Source organism: Vidua chalybeata, chromosome 1 (assembly GCF_026979565.1).
Source record: "Vidua chalybeata isolate OUT-0048 chromosome 1, bVidCha1 merged haplotype, whole genome shotgun sequence".
In the NCBI taxonomy this organism is placed as follows: Eukaryota; Metazoa; Chordata; class Aves; order Passeriformes; family Viduidae; genus Vidua; species Vidua chalybeata.
Window position 1 is genome coordinate 105,904,176 of NC_071530.1, and position 13,361 is coordinate 105,917,536.

The 13,361-nt window shown below is 34.8% G+C and overlaps 1 protein-coding gene across 3 annotated transcripts in view; it reads left to right on the forward strand.

The window, feature by feature from the left end:
• The window catches only part of MIB1 (MIB E3 ubiquitin protein ligase 1), a 71,604-nt gene that overhangs the window by 29,503 nt on the left and 28,740 nt on the right, over window positions 1-13,361 (forward strand). For all 3 annotated transcript variants that reach the window (XM_053958763.1, XM_053958756.1, XM_053958772.1), the window contains exons 11-12: window positions 1,551-1,748; window positions 3,930-4,081. In XM_053958763.1, the coding sequence (XP_053814738.1) occupies window positions 1,551-1,748; window positions 3,930-4,081 (350 nt within the window). The remainder of the gene's footprint in view (window positions 1-1,550; window positions 1,749-3,929; window positions 4,082-13,361) is intronic.

Here is a 13,361-nt window from a genome sequence, read left to right on the forward strand (position 1 = left end):
CTTGGTGTACTTTTCAGACTGCAAATATGAAAAGACAAATTACCATGCCTCTGTGAAACCAAGTGCTCTGTAAATACAAATCTTGTAGCAGTTTAGGACTACTGGCACACTCTTGATAAGGTTTGCCTCATAATGATCCATATTAACCAGATGAAAATTATACAGAAGGTCCCCTTTCTGATCCTTTCCCCTTCCAAATGGGCAAGCTTTGGCTTCTTTTGATGGTTGGTTTGTGTTAGATGAGCCTGAGTAAGAATCCTAGAATCTGAGAAGGCACCTTGGTAGTGTGAGTTGATTTGGAAGGAATAAAAGTATCTTTTTTAAAAGCTTTTGAAGCTGCTATGTAGTGCCCTGACTTTCATCTTGAAAACCGTATCCATATTTTCAAAAAGATACATTTGGTAATTAGGGGATAAGTAGTCTTCCACCATTTCAAATGCTGTAACTAGTCTCATGGTGCAAATACAGTTTATGTAAAGAGCTATTAATTTTTGAGTTAGTCTAAATATATTAGAAATGTGTTATATATAATAAAAAATACTTTTGAAAGATGTTGCTGAAGAAGCAAATTGATGAGAAACCTAAGTTAACTCGGGAGAGACAGTGTTCGCTTGATCAGTCATGATTTTATTTTACAATTTTCAGTGTTTCTCTGTTTTCAAAATTGAATCCTACAAATGCATGTTTACATTAAACTATGCAGAAATACTCAGTTAGAAACTAGCTTATGGAAGTTATTTCATCATGTATAACTTCCTTTTTACTTCTGTCTTTTGTATACTGTCATTAATGCTGAAATCACTTGACTGATATTTTAAAATGTTTCATGTTGTACAGTCAACTTCTATGAATGTTAAAATAGCCTAAACTGACAAATTTGACTTTCACATTTAGTTCTCAATTTGTGTGAAACTGAAACAAACTGAATCAGAGTTTTAACACTGTGAATCATCAACACAGAATCAGAACTTCTAGTTAATGTCAGCATCAGTCACAAATTCCCTTTGAAAAAGATTTATTTAAGTGAAAACCAAGACATATAATAAATCCTAATAAATACTAACTTCATTGTATGAACAAAGAAATACTCATGTCTTGCACTATGATTTGGAATCTGTAACACTTCCCAGGTTACAGGAAGAACTGCCCTGGGATATTAAGTGTAATATTGTTTGGGCATTGGATTTTCATTTGTGGGTTTTTTTTGTTCTTTTGTTTTGGGTTTTTTCTTGACAGTGGTTGTTTTGTAGAAGAAACCCAAATGAAGACATTTGAGTTTGGTGAACAAACCACACAAAGATTCAGGGCAACAGTTGTATATATGCTGTACAATATCATATGTTGTAGAACATGTGTGTTTATACATTAAGTGATTCTTCATCCTCTATTGCTGCAGTTTGAACAATTATTTAATTAGGCATTTTAATGGTATCACGGTAGTCTCATTTTTCTTACTACATCAAATATGGACAGTTGTTAGTTGAAATAATCTTGTTTAAATGCAAAGGAAATGTGAAATCTACCAAGTTAAATTAATGTTTCCACTTTAGGACAAGGATGGAGACAGGGCTGTCCATCATGCAGCCTTTGGTGATGAGGGTGCTGTGATTGAGGTTTTGCACCGAGGCAGCGCAGATTTGAATGCTCGCAACAAGCGCAGGCAGACTCCACTCCATATTGCTGTCAACAAAGGTCATCTGCAAGTTGTCAAGACTTTACTGGACTTTGGCTGCCACCCCAGTCTCCAGGTAAAGTCAATTTTAATGTAGGGTCACTTTTGAGCTACTGCATTGTATGATTTGCTGCATGTAGGTGATAGAAAAATTATGGTAAATGGGAATGGGGTTGGGGTCTCAACCTTTACCCCCACCATGTGATCAGCTGTAACAGAAATGCTGTTAAGTCTGTTTCCTTGACAGCTAGATTAACACCTGGTTTATTCTGTAGTTGATACTAATTGGTATTTTCACGGTCTGTAGTTATTTCTAATTGTTATTTTTCCTTCCTGATTAATTACTCTTATATTGAACCCACAACACTGTGCTTCATCTGCAAGCTACAGTTTAGAGGCTGATGATACTGTGGAATGTTTTGTTAAAATAAACCTTTTATTTTTTTCCCAAATAGATCTGTCATTGATAGAACTACTTAGTCAGATTCACTTTCAAATATTCATCTTTTTATCTAGAAAGCCCTCATGTGTAGGATCTCAAGTACCATCATTTCAGAGATAATTTCACCTTCATCTGTAATGAAGGTGATGGATGCAGTAGCATAAGTGCAATGTCCTGTTTAGACGGTAGAGTGAAAACGTGCTATCAGATAAGCAGGTATCCACACTGCTAAATGCAGTTGCATGAACTGCATTAGTAAAACCAATGAGAATGGATAAGTTTGAAGAGATTTGCATCAGGAAGAGCTGTAGTGGCCTGGGCAAATCAAGATATGCAGTAACAAGACATTGCTTTCTTGCTTTGCCATGTCAATAATCAGATATTTTTGGAACTGTATATCCACATAAAAGAAGATAAGCAAAAGCTTTTTTGAAATTAATGATCATAGTGGTTATTTATCTCCTTCTACCTGACTCTTAAGGTGCTGTCTTGATCTTGCTGAGGTTAAGCTGTTATATCCATCCAGATCCTGTTTAGTGTTTGTTGAACAGTAGGTATAATAAAGATTCTGATGTGCTGAGACCAGTAAAGGGTGACTGTAAATCACACAGGAACTATGGGTAGCCAAAGTGGATTCGCCCGAGTTGAAATTACAGCATTTTGTTTCAGTTGAAGAAGTCAATAGAATGGTGCAAGGATGCTCCATGTGGAAAATATAATTGGCCATTGAAAAAAAATGAACTTTCAGATTCAGCATATGTGCTGAGGAATTGCGATTTGCAAATGTGAGTAGGTGATTGATTTTGTCAATGAGAACACAGGGGAGTAAGACTGAGGCATGACTGGAATTTAATTGGCCAGCACTCTACTACTGTGGCCACTTCACTGTGTAAACAGAAACATATGTTAGTCTGTAAATAGGAAATCCAGGAAATATGATCATTTAGACCAAATAAAAGCTACATGATTTAGTCTGGCAAATTGGTTCACAGTGGTTCAAGTGTTTTCCATATTCTGGCACTTTTTGTTTGGCAAGTTTTGATTCTCACTGTCGACATCTGTTTTCGTACTAGTGTATTGCTAAAATGTTCGGTTTCTGTGTTAACTTGCAGTTGAGTCAATGTTGGTGACAAAAGACTTCCTGACTTATGTGATGCAAGAATTCTACTGGAAGCATAAATCTGGAGACTTTGCCTATGTAGCTGCAAATAAGCTTAAATGGATGTGTTTTCTCACTGTTAGTCTAGAGCATTTCTCTTCAGTCCAACCATTTGAGTCCTTGAATAAGTAGTGTACAAATTGCTTCTAGGAGTAAGAAGTATTTTTTCCTTAATTGGGATATTTGAAAAAAAAGGGCATCAAGCTAGAAGTATAAATTCTTTGCCTGTTCAATTGTGCCATAAAGTATTATCATGTATTTCACGTAATATAATCTTGTATTAGCCATAACGAGTTAAAAGCTTAATATTGCTTTATGACATTGGCTTTTGCTTCATGGAAAATGATATGCTTCAGTTAAAACAACAGATATGCCTACTTTTAGTACCTGGACTGCATTTTATTTTGATTTGCCTATGCTTTAATTTCACACTGCCATTTTGGTATTGTCTTCTACATAGTTAATTGCTGGCTAAACTTAGCATTTATTACTCAAAAGTCCATGCCTCATTCCGCCTGACTAGTCTTCCTTCTGTTACATTAGTTTTTGTTGTTGTCCTGTTATTCATAAATTGTAAGTAATTTTCCTAGAGATATTTTAGTATCTTTTTAATGTGGATGCGTGCAAAAATTGATGTAAACTGTTTCTGTTTTTAGGATTCTGAAGGAGACACTCCACTTCACGATGCAATAAGTAAAAAGCGTGATGATATCCTTGCTGTACTCTTAGAAGCTGGAGCAGATGTTACTATCACCAACAACAATGGGTTTAATGCTCTTCACCATGCTGCACTAAGAGGAAACCCTAGGTACAGATTTCTTTTTAAAGATTGTTTTTTATTGTATGTAATAGAAAACAAGTACATGTAAGGGTAGAGCTATGGTCTTCTTTCAGAGGATCCTTAAATCTGCATGTAGTTGTATTTCTTAAATGTTGATGTTGCTTAGCTATGGCTCTTTCTAATTCTTGGAAGCCCTTACTAGAATGAAGCTAAGAGTCTGCTCAGTTTAATGCTGTATACAGGTAACTCCAAATTCCTGATAAATTTCCTGTCATGGCTATAAAATTTTGCCAATAAAAGTTTTGATAAATAAGTTAGTAAGATCTTGAAGATGGAATTTTGACATAGGATGAAAATAGTAAATACAGCTATGTTTCCCTTCTTGAGTATTTGAATTGATAAAAGGATTTGAGTTTTTTAGAAATACTTCTTTGTGGATAACTATTAAGTAAACCATACAGTTCTAAAGCACTCTCAGGATTGTTACATTAGATTATATTTGTCAGTATTTAAAACAGTTAATTATATTTTCATAGACATATGAAGAAATTTTGTATTTCAGCTTTTATATAGCAACTCAACTGAAAAAATTCATTTTAAGGCACAGTTTGTTTTATACTAGCTGCATTCTATATGTCTACATTCAATTTTCATTTAAGATAGCTTTTGAAAGCTACTGCATAGATAGAACTTTAAAGAAAAGTTGTGTTGCTGATTCCTTATTACATTGTGGATAAATGGTATTTTTCAAAGCTGTCATGCTAAGAAGACTTCAAAAATACTTTATCCTCGGGTGGAGTATTTAGTATAGTTTACACAAAAGAAGAGTTGTGTATGTTTCCCTCTTTAGTAGTAAATTCAGCTTTTCAGGTGAGAGAAGTTGGAGAAATAAGGCTGTAAATTTGTATCAATTTCACCCATTATTAATACATGGGATTAAAATCTAGATTAGTCTCTTAGAACATAACTATCAGGACTAATGGTTAAAAAGCAAACATAATTAATTATCTGTGTTTATGGAATGGAATAATTTAATGAGGTAAAACAGTAGTGGTTGGAAATGTTGATAGGATGAATAAATGTTTACTGTTTTCTACAGTACTCATAAAAGGTCTTTAAGAGAACATGTCAAGGACCAAATGAAGGGAGCTTACTTTTGGCATTCAGAAGACAATTCTACCAAGTCTCATTTGGTAACTTCTTCCTCTAAAGTGAATTCTTCCTACTTACATAACAGCATTAGCCAGGAGCACTATTTCCTGTCTCAGTTACCCTGGTGGGGTGTTTTTTGTTTGTTTGTTTGTTGGGGTTTTTTTGTGTTTTTTTTTTTTTCCTGCAGTGCTTTTCCTCAGCTCTTCTGGTAGTTGGTTTGTGTGACCATAATCTCAAGATGACATGCAGGGAAAGTGTATGGGGCAAAAAATGTTTTTCATAGGCATGTGCTGGAGATTTTTCTGTGGGTGAATATTTTAGTAGTGACAGACCATTCATTTGATGGAGGGATCCAAGTTGTAGTTCAGACTGGGTCAATTTGATGGTTGGTAGAATGTGAAGTATAGTGAAGTTTTAACCAGAATCCTTCCTCCTTTACAAAAGTTTTTATTGGGAGAATTGGAAAATGTTTCCTGTATTAGTGATTTGAATGCTGTGTGGGTTCCTTCCACACATGGGGTTTCACTTGTATCTAAAACAGATACTTAATATTCTTTTTTGGTTCAGTTCCATGTGAGCACTGCTCAAGCATGTAGAATAGGAATTTTGTCTCCCATCACAGAAAGAGTACTTGAAATAGAATAAAAAAGAAATAATTGAAAATGATACCAAAATAAATCTATTTTGATTTCTCCCCCCGGCCAAAAATTGTCATAATAGTTTCATTCATCTAGGAGTTGAGTTTTCTATTCCTCAAGACTTCAGTGATACTCCTTTGTTTCATTGCTGATTTTGTAGTTCTGCCACTTGCCTGTTTCTGAATGAAACCAAAGTTTTTATATTTGCCACTTTGTTTTTCTGTCCTGATATAGAACAGCAGCTATTACTGATCTGTTAAATGCACTAAGCGCAAGCTATTTCAAACACTGTTAAAAATAACCCCCTCATCTTTAGCTTGTTACTGCTATGGGTCACAGACAGTATGTAATAGGTTCTGCTTGAAACCTTTCTTTAAGACCTATCTTCCCTCATCTAAGCTTCCCTGCCCCACCTAAACTGGAGTTTATGTGGCTTTGGGGTGTGGTGCCTTATATTAATACAATGCATTAAATTCTCCTTATATTCAAATATATAGATATATTATGTAATTTCTGTATTATTTTATAAAAGTTAAACACGTATTCACATGTGTATATAAATGTGTATGCAGTTGTGTGCATAGCTATAATTCTAAAAATTAAAAACATGCTATGTATGCAAGAATTAATGAAATTCACATGCATCTTCCTTTTTGAGGATAATAAAACAAATGCATGTGATAAGTGCATGAGTACCACAATAAATGGAGGTCGATTTCTGTAGTATTTTTTCTAGATGTCAAATAGGTGTTTGGAACCAATTTCTTTTTCAGAGCAAAACCTCTTGTTTCTTGAATTCTGACCTTTATAAATAATAGGAAGATAAAACCTACAAATTATGCTGAGAAGAAGATTCCAAAGTTTTTAATTTTTCATATGAAAACAAATATGTTCTATTTTAAATGTTTGAATATTGGATAAATATTATAAGATAGCAATTTATGGCAAATAGCTTAGGTTTTCTCAGCACTTTATCTTCCATGGCAGTTTGGCTGTGTTTTCCACAAGTCAAGGTACAGTGTGTTTCAGAGAGCATCCTATTCTTAGTAGAATATTTCTCCTTTTCATGTTTTGCTTCTCTTTGTACCTTGTGAATTGGTACAGAAAGAACTTCTGGTTTTTGTGCTGATGTATAATGTTGAAATGTAGAATGAATGTTAGTTTATGCTGTAGGTAGCTTTAAACTTGTGCACGGGAGATAGAGCTAAAAAGAAATTTTAAATTAAGTATGGGGAAGTTAAACTTTTATTTAATACATGGTTTCTTGTTCATGATTTTTAACTGAGTCAGTCATATTAAAAGTGCATTTTTTTTGGACTTTTTTCAAAGTACTGTGAGCCTCAAAGCTTGGCAGACTTTGCCTCTTCAGTGTTAATGAGATTTTTTTCAGACAGAAAAAAGGAGAGTAAAATTTGAAAATACTGTACAGATTGGTTATTTTTGCCATGTTATCATCTCTTGCTTATGTTTGATCTATTCGCATACCTGTGACTTCAGATTTTTGAGCTGAAGACATGACTGTGAAGTGTAGGCGTATTTTATATCCGTTGCCCCAGTTAGTTTTAGATTTGCATTGTGTCTTGTGAAGAGAGCTTTATTCACTCTGCAGCTAGCATCTTAAATAGAGGCTGCTCTTGGAGCTGACCTGACTTCACACACTTGTATAATTAGTTCTTCAGAGCAATAAAGTGCTGGACTTTAAATCAAAAAATTAAACTCCTGGCCTAAGATACAGATTTCAGGTATTGCTTTCCAATAGCAAGAAGTATGTCATCGTTATGTTCATAAACTGGCAAGCAGGAGATTGTGGTTTAAAATAGAATTGTAATTTTTCCCCATGGTTTTCATATTATTTAGGAAATCTCTGTTTTTAGATTTGCAAATGGTTTTGAACGGGTTGGCAGTGAAATTTCTAACTGTAGCAATTTAATTGAGAGGTAGGATTTCTCACTTCCACGTTGGGTTAATGAGTGTCTTCAGGAAGTGTCTGCAGGACTTACGGGTTGACTTGTCATGGAGGTCCTCAGAGAGACAAGTTCTGAGGAAATGAGAGTGGTACAATTATTTTCTAAACCAGTCAAAGTATTTTTGCTTTTGTATTTGCAGTTCTCACAGTAAATGTAGGTTAAACTTAGATGAAGCAGAGTGCAAAGAGAGTCTGTTTTTAAAACCTCTTATTAAAAAGTATTATGTCAGATAATGCTTTGGAAGAATACTTTCGTTCAAGTTGGTTTGGAGGAAGAATATAATCTTCATGAGCAGACCTATTATTAGGTGTCAGATTAGCCTGTAGCTGTTGAGGTCAGTAACAAATTTATTATCTTTAAATAGTAAATAATGTGCCTGACAGATACAAAATGACAAATACAGTTCTGCCCTGTGGAATTTCCTTCCTTGTACAACATAAAAAAGGGAGAGGGGTGCCCAGAAAGTAAACCTGCCCTGCCAGTACTGTTCATGATTGTTGGGTTTTGGGTTTTTTTCGTCAGTTCTGCTAGAAAGGGCACCAGACTTGAGGAAGAATACAGGAGACAATAAATCATTGGGAAATGTTTATTTCACTGCTTACCTATCTTCTTTATAAATGTTGTAAGAGATGATTTTTACTGCATATGGACAAAATGTTAAACACCAGTAGCTATTTATTTACAAATACAAACTTGAAATTGTGGAATACAGAATTTGCTACAGTCCTGGTTACCTTCCGTCTTCAGGCTGCCTAGAAGTTGAGCTGGACTGAAGAGAGGACTACATAATTGCTCTGAGCAGGTTTCGTGTCCAGTTTTAACAACATGAGAAATCCTGTAGTGATCAATGCATAGCTACAGCTGGTTGAAGGGGACCAAATCCATTGAAGAGGTGATTTGGTTCCATTTTACCAGCTTTAGCAAAGCATTGGAGTGCAGGAAGCTTATAATTCAGTAGCACATTTTAAAGCACGTGAGCAGTGCACAAAGAACACACGGCTTTCTTCTGTGTTACACAATTTGTTTCTTGTCAATGCAAATTTTTAACTCTTTCCTAATTTGGAGATGGCACAATCAAAAGCTGTATACCAGAAAGGCTTATACAGATTTGTTCTGTCCTTCAGTATTTCCTTGAGGATCTTTGGATGAGTCTCAAATCAAATCATAGTTACAGTTTAAACTCTTTCCTGTGTAGTGTAATCAAATTTTAGAATAGATTTAGAAACTGTAATCTTAAAGTTTCTATCAGAAATAGAACTCCCTTAATTCTTTATGTTAAACTTTAATGGGGAAGAACATTTCAGTTTCCTTGTCACCCTCCTCCCCTCCTTCCCCTCATTCATTTTTTGGCAGGTTCCCTTTTGCAGCTGCTTTTATACTGTACTTGGTTAGCACAAATATAAATGCCAAGTGCTTTCAATTCCATTGCTATATCTCTGGTTAGTATTAACTTTTTAGGAATGATTATATAATATAGCAGGATAAATTTAATTTTTTTTACCTTGATAGGATATGTAAAACTGTTTAATGCCAGAAAAACACAGCTTTTGAAGATTTTTCTGGGGTTGCATCTGATTTGTTCTAAACTAAGGTGCTTAATACAATTGTGCGAGCTCACATAGCTTTTGTAATGTCACATTAAATTCTTTCTGAGCTTTGACTGCAGTGGAAATTAGGGGACAACCTTGGTTCAAACCATTCTCTAGTAATGTCAAGGATAGTCGACATGTGTTTATTGTGTTTGATGATGGTGAGAAGATTTATGTAAATATATTCCCTAACACTATGTATCCTAATAGAAATGTAGCAGGTGTGTCACTTGGACTTAAGCATCATGATGGCTATAAAATGAGTTTCTATTTTTACCAGTTATAGAGGAACTGTTTTACAGATACAGCTGCTCCAGTGCGCTTTTAGATGGCAATACAGTTTCATGTACTGGCCATATCGGGACAAAAAACGGCTGTGGAAAAAAAGCCGTGTAGCATTTGATAATGTCAGCATCTGTTATCCCTGTCAGTCACACAGTTGAAATGTTTGAGTTACAACTGTGTCAGCAGATGCCCAAAGTTCAACGTGTGCTCGGTTAAAATTGAACAGCTGATCTAAGTGATGGATGTGACATTTTAGAGTGACTGGGTATGTATTCTTAGAGATATGCTAACATGAACTAGCAGGAAGCAATGTCAACATATAATTTTAACTTTTGTATCACTCTGAACTGTCATTTTGTGTCAGAATAACATCGCAGTGTTATACAAGGGAGAACACAGTATGATAAATTGTTACCAAAAACCCTTCTGATAAATTAAAGCTGTTAAAAAAATCTGTCCCATTTTATAGTAGAAGCTAAATCAATTGGTGCTGAGCACAGGAACTCATCAGGAAAAGAAGAAAATGCTTTGCAATTAACCCCTCAATGAAACTGCTAGTTATACCAAATTGCTTCTGTGAGCATGACTGAGTTTAGTAGCCTTGCTTTATTCAGAAAACCTATTGCAATTTGATTTGTTTCCCACTATAAAGCAGGTTTTGATTTAGATGTTAAGATACTTAACATCTTCATGTTAAAATACCTGCCTTCGTATTAAAATATCTGCTTGTATGAGAAAGAGCTTTAAAAAAATATTGAAACTTTGCTTTCTTAAGCAGGTAAGATAATATTTCTGCTTATATATATATATATATAGTATGTAGTCTCAGGTGTTAAAAATACCAGGCTGTGTATATTATTAGTTGTTTGAGAATTATGTGAGTATTTAAAAATAAGTTCTCCATTTAAAAATCATGGGTTGCCTTTGTTTATATTTCTTGTTTGTTTTGGTTGGAGTTTTTTTCCTCACAGACATTTTAGTAAGCAAAGGGCTACAGTTAGAATCTTTAAACTGGGCCAAATGTGCCTACTTATCATGAACATATCCTATTTAATAACTGCTTTTAGAAGGATGGTGTCATGAATAGAAATGGCTGTATTGATGAGTGAGGAGTTCTTTCCTCACATTTTTCCCTTGTTCCCGGATTTGATGTTAAGTATCTTTACTTAGGGATGGTATGCATCAGTGTATTTTAATTAATATCACTTTTAGAACTTGAAACTATTGCAGAACTATTTCTCATGTAGTTCTTAAAATTTTTTGAATGCTACAATGGGGTTTTTTTATGGCCAATTTTCTTAAATTTGGATTTAAAATAAATTCAGCTAATTTCAAAATAGTATTTAAGATAACTTACCTTTTAGGCTGTAGTTGTCATTAGTGTTTTCATTTAGAAATCTGTCAATAGCTTTAATCCGCTGACTAGCAGCTCTGGCCTAGAAATCTCTGTATTGTCACTTTCTGTGCATAAACCTGACGCTGCACTTTGTATCGAAGAGCTCAGTGAGCATAATAAGTGCTGATTTGGAGAAAATTCTAACTTAAGTCTTATTAAACTGCAGAAGTTATACTCAATTATTTTGGCTGTCAATTTTTGTAGATCAGACCTTTAATTCCTTAGCTGTTAATACTTGTGTTAATTGCAACCTGTGGATTAAATGTTCTATGGTAGGTGCAAATTTAAGTACTACCATCTGAAGTACACAGAACAGGCTGTGATTACTAGAACAGTGACTTGTTTTTATGAGATACATTTTGATAACTAGGCTTTTAAGTTTAGTTTAAGATCTATGAAGTGAGGAGGACTGGTAATGATGAATTTTGCAGCTATGCTGCAGTCTTAATTGGTGCATTTCAGGGTTTCATTTCCAGCCTTGCTTTGATTTCTGCTTGCAACTAATATTCTGCTTATCAGCTGTTAACAATTCTTCCTACCCACTTTTATAGTCACTTAATTTAATGTTTTGTGATTTGTTACTAACAAGTATGAGTTATTTTGGCAACACCAGCTGACCCTAAGCAAGCCAATTTGTCACATGAATGTCATTCAAACAAGAGGGAAACCTGTTTCTTCCAGCAGCTGTTTAGTTTCCTCTTACTGGTCGTTCCTGGCCTGCCAAAAATACATACTTCTTTACATTCCATAGCATTGTATGTTCATATGGGTACATAAAGAAGTATGTGCTCTGAGCAGGTACACACATAGTTGCTTGACTGCCTGTCAGATGAATCTAAGTAGTATTTTGCTGCTTTTTCTTGCTGTCATTAGGTGAAACTGGCTGACAGTTCTTTGGAAGGACAACAGTTCTCATAAACTGATGGTAGAAAAGAAACTTACTATGCTAACTTAACTTTGCAATGCAATTTACCTGCACAGTGTCTTAATAGTTCATTGTTTTGGGATGGCACTGATGTTAGAAGTACTTTTCCATATTTTTGCAGCCTCTTGCTCTTCTAAGTGACCGTGTTTAAGTAGAGAGTTGAATTGCTGGTAGGCTTGCAATGTCTTTTCTTAGAATTTGTAGTTGTAGTCCACTGTAAAAACTTCAGCTTCCTCCCAGGTCTTCTAGCAGATTTTCATGCTGGGGTACAGTTTGCATCTAGTGTCCTGAAGGGAAGAATAGACTGAGATAAAATAGCAGTTATAAACTTAATTTCTTGCCCCAAATCCCACTTCTATGCTTTTTATATCCCATCCATTATTCTGCAAACTCTTTGCAGGTTTATACTTATTTACACTGTATTTCAGAGTGATCTAAAAATAAAGCAAAACAAACAAAAAACCCAGAAAAAGCCCAACCCAAACACAAAAGCACATGTCACCAGTGATCCTGCTTATCCTAAAGATGATGACATTGAATTAAGAAAACAACCTCTAACTACTGTGACAGGATTTGGATTGTTAGGCCGAAGGTCACATGTGAAAGCTAATACCTATTCAACACTTCTGCAAGCAGTTTTTCTCGTTTTTTAAAACTAGCACTCACCTGCTTCAGTCAAAGTCTTGTCCACCCTTGAAATATTTATGGCAGCTAAAATAATTAACTAAAAAAAATTAACCCAAACCAAACAAAAAACCTCATAGAAACAAAGGCCAAGTTTAACCTTGTTTTCTAAGATTTTGTGCGACTTGATTTGGAACAGTGGTTAAATATTTGATGTGCAGAACAGCTTTGACTTCTGAGGGACTGTCGGATATAGCTCATGGTTGCTTAATATGTATTTCAGGAGTTGATTTGGGTTTCAGTAAAGAGTAAGCTTTGTCTCTATAGCATTAGAAGGTAAATTTGAAATAAGCTTAACAATTAGTAACTGTAATAGTTGTAAGGAAAGCTGAGAGCAGAGGAAGTAATTTCTGCAGCTCATGACAAAAACCTAGTGCAGCTGATAGAGAGCAAATCAGAGTGTAGCAGTAGCTAGCACAGTAGTACAAGGAGAATCAGCAATGCAGCATTAGAATCACAGCAGTCACATTCTAGTTTTTAAGTAGGCTGTTTTCATGTACGTCTGATATAAAGCACCTTGAAAATTTTGTCGAGACGTATTTGAGAACTCAGCATTGCACTATCACACTGTTTATTAGGTTTTCTTTTTCAAGTTGGTACATTTTTAGTTGTGCATAGGAAGATAAGAATATATTTCACTGAAATGAACAACCAGTTAATGGCATTGCAAT